At 46.7% G+C, this 20,567-nt stretch overlaps 1 protein-coding gene across 1 annotated transcript; it reads right to left on the minus strand.

Annotated features, from left to right (window-relative positions):
* Positions 1-7,195: 7,195 nt before the first annotated feature.
* LOC135400661 (uncharacterized) lies at positions 7,196-19,793 on the minus strand. The gene is made up of 3 exons (XM_064632494.1): positions 19,669-19,793; positions 14,495-14,697; positions 7,196-7,782 (listed from the first exon to the last, which is right to left on the minus strand). The coding sequence occupies exons 1-3, from the start codon at positions 19,754-19,756 to the stop codon at positions 7,435-7,437; spliced, it is 639 nt and encodes a 212-aa protein (XP_064488564.1). The 5' UTR covers positions 19,757-19,793; the 3' UTR covers positions 7,196-7,434.
* Between the last annotated feature and the right edge of the window lie 774 nt (positions 19,794-20,567).

Consider the following 20,567-nt stretch of genomic DNA (forward strand, 5'->3'; position numbering starts at 1 on the left):
ACACGCGGCTAAGACGACGGGATGTCATTCCTTGAGACTGAGGGACGAGAACGTGCGAACGGCAGGTCTTGCATTGTTTGCACATGAAGTAGCAACCACTGTTTTCAAAATTCTGCTATTCTGCGAGAGATGACGTCAAATCTAATCCACATCGCTTCACGAGTGTGACTCAACTGATTATTTTGTGCCACCTGATGTAGAAGAAGTAACAGTAGAACGATATCTTTTCCTTCCTGTCCCCGGCGCTCTTAGGGCCACACGCGGCTAAAACGACAGGATGTCATTCCTTGAGACTGAGGGACGAGAACGTGCGAACGGCAGGTCTTGCATTGTTTGCACATGAAGTAGCAACCACTGTTCTCAAAATTCTGCTATTCTGCGAGAGATGACGTCAAATCTAATCCACATCGCTTCACGAGTGTGACTCAACTGATTATTTTGTGTCACCTGGTGTAGAAAAAGTAACAGTAGAACGATATCTTTTCCTTCCTGTCCCCGGCGCTCTTAGGGCCACACGCGGCTAAGACGACGGGATGTCATTCCTTGAGACTGAGGGACGAGAACGTGCGAACGGCAGGTCTTGCATTGTTTGCACATGAAGTAGCAACCACTGTTTTCAAAATTCTGCTATTCTGCGAGAGATGACGTCAAATCTAATCCACATCGCTTCGCGAGTGACTCAACGGATTATTTTGTGTCTCCTGGTGTAGAAAAAGTAATAGTAGACCGATATAGATTCCTTTCTGTTCCGGCGCTCTTACCGCCACACGCGGCTAAGACGACAGGATGTCATTCCTTGAGACTGAGGGACGAGAACATGCGAACGGCAGGTCTTGCATTGTTAGCACATGAAGTAGCAACCACTGTTCTCAAAGTTCAGCTATTCTGCGACAGATGACGTCAAATCTCATCCACATCGCTTCACGAGTGTGACTCAACTGATTATTTTGTGTCACCTGGTGTAGAAAAAGTAACAGTAGAACGATATCTTTTCCTTCCTGTCCCCGGCGCTCTTAGGGCCACACGCGGCTAAGACGACAGGATGTCATTCCTTGAGACTGAGGGACGAGAACGTGCGAACGGCAGGTCTTGCATTGTTTGCACATGAAGTAGCAACCACTGTTTCAAAATCTGCTATTCTGCGAGAGATGACGTCAAATCTCATCCACATCGGTTCACGAGTGCGACTCAACTGATTATTTTGTGTCACCTGGTGTAGAAAAAGTAATAGTAGACCGATATCTATTCCTTCCTCTTCCGGCGCTCTTACCGCCACACGCGGCTAAGACGACAGGATGTCATTCCTTGAGGCTGAGGGACGAGAACATGCGAACAGCAGGTCTTACATTGTTTGCACATGAAGTAGCAACCACTGTTCTCAAAATCCTGCTATTCTGCGACAGATGACGTCAAATCTCATCCACATCGCTTCACGAGTGTGACTCAACTGATTATTTTGTGTCACCTGGTGTAGAAAAAGTAACAGTAGAACGATATCTTTTCCTTCCTGTCCCCGGCGCTCTTAGGGCCACACGCGGCTAAGACGACGGGATGTCATTCCTTGAGACTGAGGGACGAGAACGTGCGAACGGCAGGCCTTGCATTGTTTGCACATGAAGTAGCAACCACTGTTTTCAAAATTCTGCTATTCTGCGAGAGATGACGTCAAATCTAATCCACATCGCTTCACGAGTGTGACTCAACTGATTATTTTGTGTCACCTGGTGTAGAAAAAGTAACAGTAGAACGATATCTTTTCCTTCCTGTCCCCGGCGCTCTTAGGGCCACACGCGGCTAAAACGACAGGATGTCATTCCTTGAGACTGAGGGACGTGAACATGCGAACGGCGGGTCTTGCATTGTTTGCACATGAAGTAGCAACCACTGTTCTCAAAATTCTGCTATTCTGCGAGAGATGACGTCAAATCTCATCCACATCGCTTCACAAGTGTGACTCAACTGATTATTTTGTGTCACCTGGTGTAGAAAAAGTAACAGTAGAACGATATCTTTTCCTTCCTGTCCCCGGCGCTCTTAGGGCCACACGCGGCTAAGACGACGGGATGTCATTCCTTGAGACTGAGGGACGAGAACGTGCGAACGGCAGGTCTTGCATTGTTTGCACATGAAGTAGCAACCACTGTTTTCAAAATTCTGCTATTCTGCGAGAGATGACGTCAAATCTAATCCACATCGCTTCACGAGTGTGACTCAACTGATTATTTTGTGCCACCTGATGTAGAAGAAGTAACAGTAGAACGATATCTTTTCCTTCCTGTCCCCGGCGCTCTTAGGGCCACACGCGGCTAAAACGACAGGATGTCATTCCTTGAGACTGAGGGACGTGAACATGCGAACGGCAGGTCTTGCATTGTTTGCACATGAAGTAGCAACCACTGTTTTCAAAATTCTGCTATTCTGCGAGAGATGACGTCAAATCTAATCCACATCGCTTCACGAGTGTGACTCAACGGATTATTTTGTGTCTCCTGGTGTAGAAAAAGTAATAGTAGACCGATATAGATTCCTTTCTGTTCCGGCGCTCTTACCGCCACACGCGGCTAAGACGACAGGATGTCATTCCTTGAGACTGAGGGACGAGAACGTGCGAACGGCAGGTCTTGCATTGTTAGCACATGAAGTAGCAACCACTGTTCTCAAAGTTCAGCTATTCTGCGACAGATGACGTCAAATCTCATCCACATCGCTTCACGAGTGTGACTCAACTGATTATTTTGTGCCACCTGATGTAGAAGAAGTAACAGTAGAACGATATATTTTCCTTCCTGTCCCCGGCGCTCTTAGCGCCACACGCGGCTAAGGCGACAGGATGTCATTCCTTGAGACTGAGGGACGAGAATGTGCGAACGGCGGGTCTTCAAGACGATTCAAGACGACTCAAACACGGACAGGCGACTGAAACAACCAATCGTGTACTTACGAATAAAACGTGTTCCTGTGACAGAGGCTGCTCTCCTTTCAACGAGAGCCGAGCCGCAGCTGGGACAGGAACATGTTACCATACGTCGGTTCCGTGATGGTGCTTACATTTTAACAATAAATGACTGTGGAAAAGCAAAAACACACTGAGAGCGGCGCGAGGAACAAAGTGCAAACCTGAAAATTTAGAGAGGTTCACGTGGCGGACAGGATGTAATGGAGATATTGACTCGAGCGACCGCTAGAGGGTGGCTACGCTAGTCTGGAGCGAAGAGCCGCTCCTTGTGTTTCCTCCATTCTAGCAACCTATTCATCATGATGGCCGGGTAGACTTGTAGAACTGTAGTAGAACGGTGGGAAGAGCTAAACAGCAGCCTCCACGTCGAGTAAATTGGTTCGATTCTCCAGGGACGGCTTCTCGGTCTCGCCACAATTAAGGTCATCGAGGGATAAGCCTCATATCATAAGAAAATTTATTAACATCTCCGATAACCTGGTTGAATCCTATTCTTGCAACCAGCTAGATGTACCCTGAAAAAAAATCCCAGAAGTATTTGACACAAGGCGAAAATATGATAAAATTTTGATTTGACTTCATTTCAAAATTCCCGATCTTCAATAAGCATTGTAGTCGGGTTTAACGACCTTTCAGCGCGCTTCGGTAAATGTCATTTGTGGTTTTCTTATATGTCCTTCAATATAAGTGAAGTTCTGTGAATTTTCTTCCCCCCCCCCCCCCCCCCCGATATCGCATTCCTGGCGTGGCATGAGTTTGGAGTTTGAAAAGCAATTCCCAAAAACAATCCCTCTTCCCGCAAAAAAAAAAAAAAAAAAAAAAAAGTCGAGTGTGGTATGAGTTGTCCTGGTATGAGTAGTCTTCGTATGAGTTGGCTTGGTGGGAGTTATCCTGGTATGAGTTGAGTGTGGTATGAGCTGTCCTGGCATTACTTGAGTGTGGCATGAGTTGTCCTGGTATGAGTTGAGTGTGGTGTGAGTTGCATGGTGTGAGTTTTCTGGTATGAGTTGTCCTGTATGAGTTGTACTGGAACGAGGTGTCTGGTATGAGTTGTCTGGTATGAGTTGTCCAGGTAAGAGATGTCCTGGTGTGAGTTGTTGGGTATGAGTTGTGTTGGTATTAGTTATCCTGGTATGGGTTGAGTGTGGTGTGAGATGTCCTGGTATGAGTTGTACTGGTATGAGTTGTCTTGGTATGAGTTGAGTGTGATATGAGTTGTCCTGGTATGAATTGAGTGTGGTGTGAGTTGTCTGGTATGAGTTGTCTTGGTATGAGTTGTCCTGGTATGAGTTGCTTGTGGTATGAGTTGTCTCGGTATGACCTAGGGTAGAGCCGGTTCTGAACCGGTTCAAGATGCTCTAAACCGGTTCCGAACCGGTTCATTGCAAAGACATATGCCCTAAAATAAATGGTTGGAAAGTTCCGAAAGCTTTATTTCTCTTCGCATGTCCTAGCTGGCCACAAGGCTGTGACAAGAGCGCTTGTCCACAGGAAAACGAACCTATAGAGCGCGGTTGTCTGACGTTGTCTCCATCGATGCGGGCGTCCAGCTATGCATTTACGCTTGTATTGGAGGCTCGGGTTGCACAAAATGCCGCATGAAACGGTCACTTTTGGAACAGGTTGGGGTACTTAAGGTAGGTAAGATGAAAGACGGTCAGTCTCGAACTCCCGATGCTTTGAAACCGTTTTAAAACGCTAACTCATTATTTGGTTCCCTGCATCATCACCAGCAATGGCTAAATCGCCCATGGCGATGAAACTCCCCATTCATCCTCTCTCAATAAAGTTGGTGTTGTTGAAACGGTAACCGAAATTTTCTAAATCGGTTCGGTTCCTGTTCAGCTCCAAGGTGGCGGCGGCCTTTTCGGTTCAGTTCCGTCAAAAAAATAAAAAATAACGGTCCTTTCCGATTTTCGGTTCCGGTTCAGTTTGATGCTCTGATTATAATACATTGTATTATACTAATAGTATTACTGTAATACATTTTGTATTAGTATTATATATTACAATACAATTTTTCAAAAAATATTTGTATTTATTGTGTTATAATACGGCAAAATATGTATTACCCGCGTATTACTGTATTGCTTGTTGAGACAATAATACTTTTCCGCCTTCCCAGTGGGCACTTGCCATAGCCCCCTCTTTTTCTTAATAAACATATCCCCCCCCCCCCCCTGCACGACACATTCATAGTATGCGCTGATGACAATGGCCCACACTCTTAAAAAATGGGTCCATGTCATTGTAGTTTCGCATTGTACCATTAACCCCTCTGCCTTTTCTCAAACTGCCGACTAGCTATCAGGGAGATAAGAATCTCGTCATCAATCTTGCGCATATCTTCTGTGAACTCTCCAACTTGCCGTGGGTGACCTGCTAGTGGAATACGTCATTTTTGCTGTCGCTTCCACCATGGAAAGTCGCACCATTCTGAATGGTACATCTTTCGTGGCGGTTCATGAGGAACCAGGGCACAACTTGCACACGAAGACTGCAACAACTAGCAACTGGCTACACGACGCAGCATGACATTGAAGTGTTTAAGTTCAATGCAAACTTGTCGAACGTGCACAGAATCGCACGAAATGGTTTAAAATATGATTTGTACTTGTTTTACGTCGCTCATCGTTCCATAATACCGTCGTCAAATGAACGTCTACGTACGACACGTTTTACGTACGACAAATCATACGTAAAACGTGTTCCGCAGCGTCATTTGGTTTATGATACACATAGCACGCTCTTTTCCTGTAAAAATATATTTTCACACTCTATAGATCACTGTTGGCATTTTGTTGCGGGAACGGCTACCAAAACGTAAATCGAGTTCCTCCTGCTTGTCCCCACACGGTAACTGCAGTAAAGGCCTTTCCCCCTTTCTTTGTTTTTAATAAACATATCCCCCCTACCCCTTCAGTAAAGGGGCTAACGCCGTGAAGTAGAGTAACGTGGAGCCACGAAGGTCTGATAGTTGTGGTCCACTGACGAGTACGAAGGCCCGTATATACACGTCACCGTTCCCGGTCGAGCACATTTGCGTCATAAAACATGGCAACGCCCATCTGTGTTTCGGAATGATTGTTTTTTTCTTTTCCCCCGTGATACGGTACAGAACTGGGAGAATGAAGATGCATTTCCAGGAGAGTTCGATGTGGCTTTTCAGAATGTCACAAGGTTTCAATGTCTATCGATTGAATTTAAGGATATCGGCGTAGCTGACAATTAAATCTACCAACACTCTTCATATCAAATTATCACGCGCACCAGAAACATTATGTTATTGTCTGGGGAACAGAGACAAAGCGAGCAGTATCGAAGAATCAGATGAATTCAACGGACAGAATCATACTGAGGAACATCAAAGCATATCAAGTCGCGCTCACTATACAAATTTTACGATATATTAAGGAGAGTGCCTCAGGACGAGAGCGTGTAAACCTACACCGATTACCTATATTACGAGAGTCGCCGATATTTCGAACAGAGACTGTTCTTCTTCTTCTGGACCGGGGGTGGGGGGGGGGGATATAGGTTTATTGCAAAGAAAATACAAAGGAAGAGGGGAAAAGTTAGCCTGGCTCCAGAAAATCCAGCGTACCGGTAATGGTCGTGCTCTTGCAAGCGATAAGTCGAGCTCACCTGCACTGCGCGCGAGTAAGAACATATCTCAATCCCGTTCCACTGACGTGACGTCGTGATGTGGTTTGACGTGATGTGGAATTACTCACCACGCCTATGTTACGTCACAGTGACATGGTTATACATCACGCCAGGAGACTGGTCGGGTCCTCCAACGTTGCGCGGCTCATGGCTGTCTTTTCAGGGTGCTTTAACTACGCGGTGACAAAGCACTATACAGCGAGTGTATTGTGCGTGGTGGCTCCTGATTGGCTGTTTCGTGAATGAAGCAGGGTTTCGTGTCAAGTTGTTCACCATTACCACCACTCTGCAGTGCTAATGCGCGTGAAAGTTATCTGCGCCAGAAGTATGTGCGAGGTTAGTTCAGGACTGCTTGCACTGAAAAGATGTAGTATGTGCATAGATTTCTCCTCTACATGGTGTCCATTGTATGGTGTCCGTTTTGAAACGTATCGTTATCGTTAATGGTATCGCTCGCTAGTAGAGCTTAATCTTTGCGGAATTGTATTTATTTACTTATTTTTTGCCAGGACAATTTTCCTAAGGAAAGAGCGGGAGCATAAAACGCGCAGGGAATTTAATGCTGACACTGAACCATGTTCGAAATTGTCGAGAGTCACGTTATTGTTGAACAGAATTGCATATTTTATGCACATAGGTAGCAAATTTTTAATTTCTCCACTCCTTCCTTTTTGAAAGAGACATGCACCTGACGTGGCCATTTTGGCTCCGCTAGAGACGAATTGTACCCCAGACTTTGTAGTTATCTCGATTGACGATGTTCTTTTCTATTAAATAAAAAGTAGAACAAAACATGTTCTTGGTCAGGCAATTCACGAACAACCTGCGCTGTCGAGGGCTTCGTGCAAATCTGGGTTGTCGACCGCCCTGATCATCTTCTTGGTGACAAGTTCACTGACCACCTCGTCGAAAGTGTCCGTCGCCATCCGCGCAATAACAGATTCGTAACTGCCGACGTCCTCCTCCATCCTCACTTCTGGTTTGTCCATCTCGACGTACCGGCAGTCGTAAGTGTTCATGTCGCTAACGTTGTAATTGAGCCCCATCGTGTAGCGTACATTCCTCGCACTAACCGACAGATGTAGCGAGTTCTGTACGCCTTCAGCGCTCTGGAAGTTGTTGAAGCTCCGCAGTTCTAACTCACGCACATCGAAGATGACCTGCGGTAGAGGAGTAAATATATGGTCAGTGGCATTAGTGCACTATATTGTCTGTGATCACAGATGATGTCACAAAAACACACATTATGATATAATGAAACTCAGCGCTGGCCCTGCGACGTGGCACTCGGAAAGACGGCATCCACAAGGGATCGCCAAACAGCCAAATTGTGCGCATTGCAAAACGGTGCTCACACAGAGAATTGCTTTGTGTGATAGCACATGCCAGGCGAAAAAATTAGCTGGGAAGTCAAATAGTACCAGTTTGTTCCCTGTTTGCACCAACCGGGGATCAACTGGAACTAACTGGTACCAAACTGGTGACAACTGGAAAGTGAACTGGTACCAGCTCAAGCTGGGCTGGTGGCAACTGGGCACTATGTGGTATCAGTTCAAGCTGGACTGGTGGCAACTGGAAAGTGAGCTGTTACCAGTTCAAGCTGGACTGGCGGCAACTGGAAAGTGCACTGCATGGCAACAGTTCAAGCTGGGCTGGTCGCAACTGGGCACTATGTGGTACCAGTTCAAGCTGAACTGGTGCAACTGGAAAGTGAAGTGGTGCCAGTTCGAGCTGGGCCAGTTTACATTTTGGGGAGAAGCTTCAGTTTTGGTACCGGCACAGGTTTGCAATAATATCTATGAAGATTGCAAGGCGAAGTTATAGGAACGGTCAGAAAGTAACTTCATAGTAGAGAAAATCATGTTTCAATGCTTTGTAAGGCTCGTTAGTGTTAACGAAAGCTAATTTGGAATTGTCATTAGTATTTTGCGCGTTCCTGCTCCCGCGATGCATGGTGCGTTTACTGTGTAATGGTCGCATGCTTCGCTCGCTGATGCAGTGTTCGTCATCGCCTGACGTGTTTTGACTTTTTGCGTTCGTCTCAGCATGCCTGACCTGAAATTTTTGCTCCGTATGTTCTTAGCGTGATCTGTGACATAGACGTACGTTGTTCGTATAATCTAAAGGATTTGTCTGCAAGTTAGGAGAGTGCGACACTACGCTCTTAACTCGGTACCCCTTGTTACTTTTAGCGACGCGTATCCTCTAAACAGACGTAGATTTCAAAGTATCGTAGAGGTTACACATCCAATAACTCTATTTATAGGTTAAAAACGACTTGTAACCTGACATTCTAGGAGCAATACAAGATACCTCTAAGTGTAAACCAAATCCAGTCGTCGTAACTTATATGTGTACCCTTTATAAGGGCGTTGTAACTTCTAAACGAATTCCGCAGCGGCTTTTTATTCGTTCATTTTGCTTCTTTCTTTGCAAAGTAACCTTTATAAAAGGTGCTGCAAAGGTGCTGCTCAAAAGTTACTGTGTTCTCGTTCTATCTACACATTCAACACGAGAGCTTCGGATCAGTGTGCCTTACGTTATTGTGCCTCTGCTTCTGTATGGATTGTAGATCGTATTAATAATTTGAAGGAAGTGCAATATTGCAGTAATTGAACTATACCAGGGTCTTTGTACCGTATATTCACTATTAAGTTTCCATAGTTTGAAGGACAGTCTAACTGTGTAGCAATATGTGTTTTACTTCATGTGCCTCGGGTTTACAATAGTCGTGTCGCTGACGTGTGATTGGTAAACGCGCTTACGACACCAAGAGTCACGCCTCCTTTCTGCATCATCTCACACAAGCCGGTCTACCCTCCAAAGCTTTCTCATGGATTAGAGACTTTGTCCAGGGCAGCAACTATTCGTTCGCTCCCGTCAAGGGGATACGGAGCATGTATCGATGACTCATGGAATTCCACAGGGGAGCGTATTGAGCCCAATTCCGTTTAACGTGGCCATGGCGGGTCTTCGGGCTGTATGGAAAAGAAACTGTCAGTTTCGATCTACGCGGATGACATCTGCATTTGGACCAGCGGCAATCCCGTCCGGCCATACAGCGGCGCCTGCAACACGCTTTGAATACAATTGAGCACTACCTCGCAAAGGCCGGCATGAACATGTCGACTGAAAAGTCCGTGATACTCCCGTTTACGAGAAGGAACATGCATCCCTTCCCTCTTTCAGTTGCTGGTGTACAGCTGAGGGGTACATCTTTTTATCGTTTCCTAGGTGTCACGGTAGACGCCAATCTGTCTTGGGTGAAGCACATAGCGAGCTTGGAAGCCAAGGTCCTCCACTGGATTGCGGTGATCAGGCACCTGGCAGGCATGAAGTGTGTAAGTGCCATGGCGTTGCATGTGGCCGTCCAGCGAGCTTTGGCTCGCGGGTCACTTGCGTACAGCTTGCCTGTGTTGAATGGCCTTCCACCTTCCTCAGTTCGTAAGCTCCAGTGCCTCCTCAGTCTCCGGGTGTGCTTGGGGGTCCCACGGCCGGCAGAGACGCATATGGTCATTGCTGGGAAGCCCCGCTTGAAGTGCTTCGCTACGGGGAGACGTGTCGGCAGTACCTCCGCCTTCTAGCTCACCACCGGCGGCATCCGCTAGTTAGGAAGCTCCAGAGACGCAAGCACAGCAGCGTACACCCATGTGTCTCTCAACTGAACACTAGCATACCTGACTTTGTGGTCGCACCCACAGCTCCCAGCACTCCTCCTTGGACTTTTCCAACGCCCTGCCTCTCCCTGTCAGTGCCTGGGCTAACAGGCAAGAAAGGCAACGTCGCTGCATGCGTGATGAAGCAGCTCACTCTCGATATGATGAGCTCGTGTTATGAGACTTCCACCGCAGTTTTCACGGACGGCTGAACCACGAGGGGAAGTTCGTCGTCTGCCCTTGTCATTCCCTCCGAGTCAATTTCAGATGGCCGTCATCTCTCACATAAAACACCGTCAACATGCGCTGAGCTTTATGCTATTCTTCTCGCCTTGTGGAAAATTACTGACAGCCCCGTTCGCTCCTGGGTCGTTTTTACGGACTCCAGATCTGCGCTCTAAGTGTGTGGCAACTATTGGACTTCATGGCTTCCTCAGTCCTGTGGTTATTGAAATTCTACAAGTACACAAGAAAGCAAGCACACAGGTCCACTCTCTCGTCGTCCAGTGGATCCCGGGTGATGTGGGCATCAGCGGAAACGAGGACGCAGATCGAACAGCCGCCGGCGCGCACCAGTACACCCGGCGTGTCCCCATCATCTTGTCTCCGGGAGATCGCCGTTCCCTCGTCTCAAGCCTCACTGGCCCCATGATGCAGTCTCAATGGCAACGTGACATCACCACCAACTCTTTGCTTTACTCCGTTGACCCCGCTTTGTCCCTTACTCACCCCGCCGAATGCCCCGTTCCTTTACCTCAGTTTTCCACCGCATGAGACTTAATGTGGCTTTTACACCAGCTTTCAAACACCTCCTCGGTGTCGGCGCATCCAGCCTCTGTTCCACGTGTGGTGTGCGCGGTGACCTCCATCACGTCCTCCTGTTCTGCGCACAGTACGATCGGGAGCGCGCCCTCATAAAAACTGCTCTCCAACGCGTCGATCAACGCCAGTTCGACTCAACCAACATTCTCGGACCATGGTCGGCGCCCGCACATCTGATGCAAGGCCTACGAGCTGTTGCTGAGTTCCTCTCCAGCACTGGACTAATGGACGAACTCTAATAGGACACCTTTCCATCATCATCACTTTCTCATCCCTCCCACAGCCGCAATGGGGCAGTGTACCGCCATAACGGCGGAGAATAACCCACCACATCATCATCCCATTTATGTGTGTGTGCGTGCGTGTGTGATTATCAGTTGTCGCAAAGGAATAGGAACGTTTTCGGCGTACTGAGAGGGCAGTGCAACAACGTGAATACTGGTGAGCACTGTAAAGAGTCCCTCGATGGTACTGAATGCGGTTCAGCTCAAGTGTTTGTATTGAGACTTCCTCATGCTTCTGCCCCTGCTGGATGGCCAGGTTTCTCAATTAAAGAATAAGTATTTTTCAGTTACAATTATTTCTCCTTTTCATTTCTTGTGCATGTGAAGTTTTCCATGTAGTCATCAGTAGGTTTTCACCACTGCATGGCTCTAGATGAATTATGTATGCTGTAGCTATATTTCCGTTGTGCACTGGCGAGATCTTTTATTGTGTGGCGTCTGTGAGGAGGTAGGCGTCTTAGAGGCAGCCATTCCAGGTCAAATTGTAATCTTTACGTGGCGGGTAGCAGACAATAACCTCTATGTATAGGTGTCCTTAACCTGTACTGAAGGTACTGCTCAAAAGTTACGGTGTAACTTGTGAAATAGAAGGTAAAATATTGCTATTTTTTCACCCTTTACTAAAGGTTACCAGATTAAGAGTGATACAATGGGCGTCAGCGGCTTCACTACGGCCGGAAAGTGTCATGGGATTACAGCTCGGCTACAACTGTGGAGACCAAATCGTGAGTACTACGCTGAAGTGATTTTCCTTGTGTATCATTTAGAAATATTACTTCCACGAGAACCTCTTCTCTTTGTTCCGCGTCACATCCCTGGTACCTGCAGGTGCATGCCCTTTTTCGAAAAACATCCGGTATAGTAACGTTACCAAAGCAACTGTTTTCACAACTGCACACGTTCGTTCTCGTGTTTCAGATCCTTCACACGGAAAACACAGATTACCCTCAAACCAGCGTAGCGCGCCAGAATACTCATCGCCCCGGAAAGCACGCAAATCTCTCAATGAAATGCACAGATACTACACAACGGAAATTTCATGGTGAGAGATTCGTGTGCTTTCCGGGGCCACGAGTGCTCAAACTGAGTGACTGTCCTCGCATACTCTACAATTACATGTTGCAGTGGTGAATATATGCATATTCAATTGTGCCATTTCAACTTTCCAGAAACCTTAAGCTGCTGGGGCTCAAAGAAAAATATCTATCCATCGTTTAAGAATATCTCGAATACTCTGTTGGACACAAGATTCAAGACGTCCACAGGGCAATCAAGCAACGAACCAACCAACCAAACGTGAAGTATTATCTATTCCATGTAACTTTGTAGTTCCTAAACTGCTATCATTTAATTACGTTATAGTTACGCTACATGTACATCAGAATATGTATAATGATTGACTACAAATAAAGTGCATTCTTGCGTTGCGGTTCCTTGGGTCTGCCTTTGTTGGGAACAGCGATCCTTCAAAGGGGCACCGGTTACATGCCACTTGGGCTGGTACGAGCTAAACTGTATTCCCGAACAGAGACCACTCCAAGTGGAACCAGTATTTCAACCGCTCCCAGCTCAACAATCAGATTTGCAACCGGTCCCAGTTGAGACTGGGACCGGCCAGAAACCGGTTGGATCAACCGGTACCAGTTGATCGAACCCGGACCAGTTCGATCAACTGGCTTCTAACCGGTCCAAGTCTCAACTGTGGCCGGTTGCAACTGGTACTGGGTGAACTGTGTTATCGAACTGGGACCAGTTCGATGAACTGATACCAGTTGGCTCAACTGGTTCCTTGCCTGTCCCAGACTCAACTGGTACCAGCTGGCCCAACTAGAGACTGGGACCGGTTCCAAAACTGATTGTTGAGTTGCGACTGGTTGAAGAGGTTCCACTTGAACTGGTCCCTGTTCGATAACACAGTTCAACTGGTACCAGATGAGAAAAAAAATCGCGGGGGACGCCAGTCGAAGTATGCGTTTCAACGCGCGAAGAGAGACGGGTCAGGGGCTCGATGCTCAACTTTTCGTGGTGGTGGCGGTGGTGGTACAATAAATGGACAGCTTCGCTATGATTTGTCACGAGTTCGCGCGTGATGGCCAATCGTGCCGCTTCTTTGAAATCCAGGCCAACAGAAACGGTTTCCCCCGCGTGACATTTGGAGCGCGCCAACTTGAAATATTAGTGTGTTTTAGTATATCGCACGCTATCGCCTTTGCGTACGTAAGGGACAGCGTTAGTGGCTTTGCGCAAAACACAAGCAAACCTTTGCGCATTGTGCAGAATCACCACGATATTCCTTACGTACGCAAAGGCGACACAGTACGTTATACTAAAACTGAACGGCATGTTCAGTTAAGCGTCGTCATATGGAAGAATGACTACATAGATAACATCGCAATGCTGTTACAGCATTGCATCATACCTAAGTTAGGAAGTATTAAACAAGGCGTTGAATATTTCATAACACATGGTACGTAAATGGAGCGCGCATAACAGGACATGACGTATGACAGGTACAAATATATCTGCACCGATTACGCTGCAAAGTTGCAATAAAAAGTACAGCTTATTTATCCACTATGCAAGGCTTATGGCAAATTGTATTGCCGGGGAGAGAACTTTTTGCTCCGAGAAATTGCGAAAATTGTTCAACTGGCACACGTCAGGCGTTGAATGCTCTATTGAGGAAGGGGAGGCAACTGATTTACTACAAAAGCAGCAACAGTTAGGTTAGGTTACCCAGTGCTGCGTGAAAATTCACGCATGGGATGGATTTCCGGAACAGCCCGCCAACAGGGTGCTGATCTTGACGCAGCGTGTAGCAGTCGTGAATGCGCAGTAACCAAGGACCACAGGTAGCCGTCTTTTGCTTCCACGCCAGTCATGACATCGCCTTGAGGACACCAGATTATGCAGAGCCACTGGTTATACGAACACGTTGTTCGCTCTGCTCGCTGCTTTCGCGCTGCGTCTTACGCGTTGCGACACGCACAATGTGGACCACAGTTGATATGGCATGTTCAGACACAAATGTTACAGTTTAGCCTAGATTTAAGAGATACACGTCAGTTTACCCGAATCGTTCCTATATAGGCATCACTCGTCAGACTTACCATAAGAACTACCGTCTGTTCAACCAGCGATATATCTGCATCCTTAAGTGTCATGTCATTGAAACCGAAGAGGACTCCAAATTCTAGATAGAGCCTGTTGCCGTTTGTTGTCTCCTTGTAGTCTCTTGTGGTGAACTTCAGAAGTGTCTCCGAATCTGCCAGAAAATCAACCAGGACTTTGCCGCACTTCTTCCAGTCCATACCTGGAATGCCCATGAACAGATGATACACCGCGACAACGACAACAAGGTGGTCGGAGCTGTCCATGGATGATATTAGTAAGCTATATGATAGTTGCGTAGCTGAAGCTATATGAAGCTGTATGATATTATTATAGCTATAAGTAAGGTGCTAGAGAGAGAGACCTCCAAAACGACGGGAAAAGATAACTGCAGTCAAAAGTGTTCGTAAACTTTTTCGTTCGCATTCGAAAGTAGTATGTGAAGGATTCTGATCGAGTCGTAAATTCCCGCTTATGTTTTAACTACCCTCATAATTTTCTTAATTAATCTTACACAAATAGTTTACTGTTGCAGCATTATCATAAGTATTAAGTGTATGATCGTCGTCCAGAAAGATTTCGGAGCCTTCTTGTTTGGACCCATGCTTGGAGCAGAATCTGATTTGGCAACATCTCCGAAGGACCACAATGATAAACGGAAGACAGCCAGGGACAAGGACGAGGAAGCGCACCCCTGGCTGCCTTCCGTTTATCATTATGTACTGTTACCAACTACCCTACATTTCGACGCTCGTTCCGGAAGGATCATGTTTGACACCTAGAAACAGCCCACGAAATTCCCAGTGCAGAGCTACTATCAGCTCCCGTGACCTCGTGGCTAGGGTCACTGCCTTGCATGCCGGGACTGGAAGGTGAACCGGGTTCGAATCCCAGCATAGCTTGTGTTGTGCGTTCGTTTGGTTTCTATTTTCGGTAGGCAGTAATCACACTCTATCAACCGAATAATCAAAGCTGGCCTGCATGAGGACCTGGCCAGTTGAAAACGAACAACAACAAAAAAAATATATATATATATTTCGTACCATTGCAGATTGCCCTCGGGAAACCGCTGCGAGACACCAATAAAAGAATGCACTGCGTGAGATACAATGAGTCCACTCTAGCAAAAAATTGTCAAAAAGCAATTGGGGCATATCTTTCCGCTCTTTTTCAATGGTGCATGAGCAGCGCTGGAAATCAATTTCCTTCTGGGCGCTTGAAATGTACAGCCACTCTTTGGGACCACCAATGTCTAGAACGATCTAACTATGCTTGCACGAGAGTGCTGTACAGTAAGGAAGAAAACGAATGAAAACAAAAAGAATTACTGGGCATATCGAAACTTTGGCGCTGTTTCCACGTCTCCTTTCGACGGTCAAGTTCTACGCAAAATAGAGTTTCGTACTGTAATTTTCGGAACATGAAAAACGGTTTTCGATTTTCGATTTTCGGGGTAAAATACCATTTGAGCTTCGTTTCCTCATACGGCAATTATGACCGGGGGAGGGGGGGGGGGAGGGGCTATAGAGTTAAAATATGGGGAGAGGTTGGTCGCAACCAGGGGGACCTGCTACTCGACGTTCATTTGCTGTGACTGCAGGAGTACACATGGAAACCCACGCTCCACTAGCACACTGGGATTGTCGCAGATAAAGGGTCAGTCACAGGGTGACTAGTCAACGTCGCGACGCAGTCAAAGTAGAGAAACACAGCCCATGCCCGTCAGGAATCGTATCTGGGCATCTATCGTAAAGGGTTGAGACGCTGGATTGTAGGGCCTTCGAAGAACATTCAGATATAATGGGCCGGTGGTAATCTTGCGCAAAGCCAACCATAAACAGCATATTGGCCGTTCATATGCAGCACAGTGTAGGAAGATGTGCTCCGTGTCCACTAGTGTACGACAGGTGGAACAATGTTGGGACCAACATTTCCTCATTCTGTACATCCTCAGAGGCGTGTGGGCAACACTCAGATGGAGTCGAAGGACTCATGCTGTCTTGTTGCGCCACGAGGGACAGAAAAATCCATATTGGGGTCAGCTTCTCCCATAGTCATGTAGTGCTGCCACAGACTGGTGTACCTCAACGACTCATCAGCAGCAAACTCTCGCAGGAAGAGGCTGGCATCTGTGCACGAAAACTGTATTGCGTGAGACACAGCGTTGTTATGGGCAGCAAAAGCTGTAGAATCTCCTGCGCCGTTGCCTACGATGCCATAATGTCCAGGAACCCAAAGAAAGATGATGTAATGTCCACCCAACACTACACGATGATGAATGGTTCTCGCAGCATGGAGAAGCACATAATTTGGGGACCGCGGCCCACGGAAGCCCAGAAATGCTTCCAAGCTCAGCCTTCGAGTCAGACAAAAAAGAAGAGAAAAATCCACCTCTGCGGAGGGCATGACAATGCAATGAGTGCCTTGACAATGCCTCGTACCTCCGCTGCCGTCGACAACGTACGTGTTTTCCGGGGCTGCAGGACGGGTTGGCAGGAAAACCCACTGTGGTTAAGGGAGGAGGATCCCACAAGTTCACGTAGCCTCCCTCCCTACCTCACACCAAGCCCAGACAGTGTCCGCGCTTCCACGCGTCTAGGGAAAACGTGTCCCTCCCCAACTGAGAGGAAGAGAGAGAGAAAACCACTCCCAGAAACAATCATCCCGGAAGCATCACCGGAAGTACACTCTAAACACAGAACTTTACCGCATAGCACACTGTACACCAACCGTTGCCACGAATGATAGGGTTATCGCTTGTGATTCGAAGCGAGAGGGGGGCGTACCCCTTTTTGTGGCAATTGGGATATATGAAAATTGCCACAAAAAGGCGTACGCCTCTTTCTGTCTTCCAATCACCAGCGATGATCCTATCATTCGTGGCAATGGTTGGCGCACAGTGTGCTATGCCGTGAAGTTCTGTTTTTAGAGTATACTTGTACCACTGTTAAAACAAAAATTCACCACATCCCATGCACCTAGCCAACCATCATTCCGAATGATATCATTATGCATGTCCCAGATAGGAGCGTCCTCCTGTTTTCAACAAATCAGGACACAGAAAGGTATCACTCGGAATGGTGGCTGGCTAGGATCAGTGGCGTAGCCACGGGGGGGTTAGGGGGGCTCGAGCCCCCCCTACCTGCCACGGCCCGACCCACGCAAATCGTACAACTCCGAGGAGAAAATAATATATGTGTGTTGGGGGGGGGGGGGGGATCAGTGTGACGATCGCGAAAGTTCTTGCAGTTCATAGCGTCTATCTAAGCAGCACTCTTGAATGGTTTTCAAAGTATGAGCTTTTCCAAAATACTTCCAATCTCGTGACACCACCTCATTGGTCATGACAGCCTATGCATGTAATCGTATTGTGAACGTCCAAAACGATTATTTTCGTTCTTTTTTGTCATCCACATTTTGCGGTGTGCACCAGTATGTGTGTTGTTGTCCCACACAGGATCAGCGGGGAGGTGGGGGGGGGGGGGGGTTCGTATCAAGCCCACCCTACCTTGGAGGTCTGGCTACGCCACTGGCTAGGATCATGCTATGTTCTGAAGCTCTGTTTTAACAGTGCGAAAACAAAAATCCCAGGGTGGCAGTGCTATTCGGTTTGGGGCCCTATTCTGGTCAAAGTAATCCTCGTCGATTACTTTGTGTCTCGCCTGTCATTCACCGTTACGTGACGAAGGCGTGAAAAACAGAAATGATGAACATAGCAGGAGCAGGCAAGCTAGCTGATGTTGAATTGATATTAATATTGCCTTGAGTTTGAGTGAGTCTCTCTGTTCATCTCGTCCTGTGTTCGTCCTGTGTTTTTCCCCTCAAACTCAAGGCAATGTTAATATCAACAGAAATGAATGTCACGCGTCCTCAACCGCTAGCCGAGCTATTGATCGTATCATATTCGTGGTAGGGTACATAGAGCATGAATAGAATAATGCGGGATCAAGTGCTCGAGTATTGGTTGAGGGCGCGTGACATTAATCTCTGTCCTTCACGCCTTCTTCATGTAACGACCAATTACAGGTTAGACACAAAGTAATCGGGGTCGATCACTTTGCCGAGGTTAGGGTCACAGCTGGCGAAATGTAAGCGGGAGTTTGTGTTAGTGTGTGTGTGTCTTCTGGTAGAGAGCTAGCTATTCTTCAAATGGGAAATGCTGAATGAACTCCGTGCATATATTACCGCCGTTACTTGTGTTAAAACTGCACCGTAGTTTTGTAATGTTCAAGTACAATTACGGCGGAAGATGAACATTGACATCTGATGACTCGGCATCCGATGATTCTCATGACATAAAATAAAACGCAAAAATCTATAATTAACCGGAGCTACTGATCACGGTCGTGGTACTGACTTCTCTGACATTCCTCTCCATGTCTATAGATTCACTATCCCGCTCATCCTTGCGCTCGTTCTCCTACGGGTGGTAATGTTATTGGACATATGTCTGATGACGTCACAGCTCACTGGATGCACCTGTTCTCTTTGGTGCACCCCTTCTTTGTGTCTGGAGCCGGCTTTCCAAGCTTGTAGACGTTCGTTCGTTTCGGAAAAAAAAAAGTTCAACTAACGCAAACAGAGCAGGGATGGAGCGCGAGACAACAACAACAACATAGATGAATGGATGATGATGAATATGTGGGATGTTTCCCCGCGTTGAGTGCAGGACCCTGCGACGAAATTATCGTAATGTTTGGTTTGTTGTGGTGAAACAGAACGTTGGCAATTTCCGAACACTATTGCCGATATAAATACTAGCCCACAGAAAAACTAGCTATACGGCTGATAACTTGAGCTGTCTCAGCCACGTTATAACGTAATAAGGGCACTTAACAATTTAAAAACTGCAATTAAAGGGGAAAACACGTCTTTTGTCCTAAACTTGATCACCGCATAAAGTGTAAATATTATGGGTACATAAACAAGACGTGAGGCTGCACCATACTCCAGCAGACAGGGGCAACCGCCCGCCTCTGTTTGCCTTGCTCCAGTGCTTTCTTGTTTTAATAACAGACATACAATTGTTCACCCTTTGACACCCTGTGCTTGTATACAACGGAAGGTACATTCGCTATAGGTGTTATTCTAGTGAGTAGTAGCCGCACAATTTTCCGCTTCCTTCTGCAGTGAACAAAGGAGCAGTAAACAGTGATGACAATAAATTATTTACCTGTTTCGGCAGGTTGCGCTGCAATGTAAAGTATGGCTTTCAGCACAAGTAAGCAAAATCCGAAAATGGTGCCCGTCAAACGGTTCATATCTCGTACAGGTCTCGATAGTTGACAATCGTGATCAGAGGACTCCCATCGCCTTTTATTTGATCGTTTTTTTTTTCTTGTTTCTCCCGTCTTGATTGAAATGATGTTCTGTCTATAAGACGGGGGCGATCGCAATGTGGAATGCATTTGTTGACAACCGACTGCTTGTCAAAGGATGAGTCCCGTTTTACGACACAGAAGCTATTGAAGTGGGTGTGAAAGGTAAATAGCTGTCGCACAACTTGATCGCGTTACACGTTTCAGGTTCTGACAACATAAAGGGCGCGGCGGAGATACCATAACCTATGATTCACCCGAAGGAAAGTGTCACATGAACTGAAAAATGAAATACGCTTTGTCAGTTTCGTGCAAATGGTTTCACGTGAAGAATCGTCGACGTTTATTTCGTTTTTGATGCATTCTAACGATGACTTTGGTGTACCTGTCTTTCCATTTTCACTAGTCCTCTGTGGCGGATTATCTACCAATCAACTGAAATGTTCACCCAACCCTGTATCTTTTCATTGCGGCTGATAAATTAATTAGCTATTTTGTAATTATTCGTCTTATAGCGTGTCGAGAAACACCCATCGCAATTGTTTTTTACAGCGTCTGCCTTGCGTGGAGTTTTTCTCCTGGTAAGAAAGATCGCGCGCGAAAACCTAAAGTGTAACACGTGTCACACGTGTCTAAAGTGTCACACGCGCTGGCCTCGATTTCAGAACTTTCAAGTGTACAGAAGAACTACTACATCCGTTATCTTCCGGAAATCCGTTATGTGTGACCTTCGGGTCAGGGCTCACCTGAAAGC

This window comes from Ornithodoros turicata, chromosome 1 (genome assembly GCF_037126465.1).
Source record: "Ornithodoros turicata isolate Travis chromosome 1, ASM3712646v1, whole genome shotgun sequence".
Taxonomy (NCBI): Eukaryota; Metazoa; Arthropoda; class Arachnida; order Ixodida; family Argasidae; genus Ornithodoros; species Ornithodoros turicata.

Bases quoted from the DNA above. Each gene is read 5' to 3' on its own strand.
- LOC135400661 (XM_064632494.1), bottom strand. From the start codon at position 19,756: ATGAACCGTTTGACGGGCACCATTTTCGGATTTTGCTTACTTGTGCTG. The intron at 14,698-19,668 runs GTAAATAATTTA...TGGGCATTCCAG, and splicing joins AGCGCAACCTGCCGAAACAG to GTATGGACTGGAAGAAGTGC. The intron at 7,783-14,494 runs GTAAGTCTGACG...CCTCTACCGCAG, and splicing joins AACAGACGGTAGTTCTTATG to GTCATCTTCGATGTGCGTGA.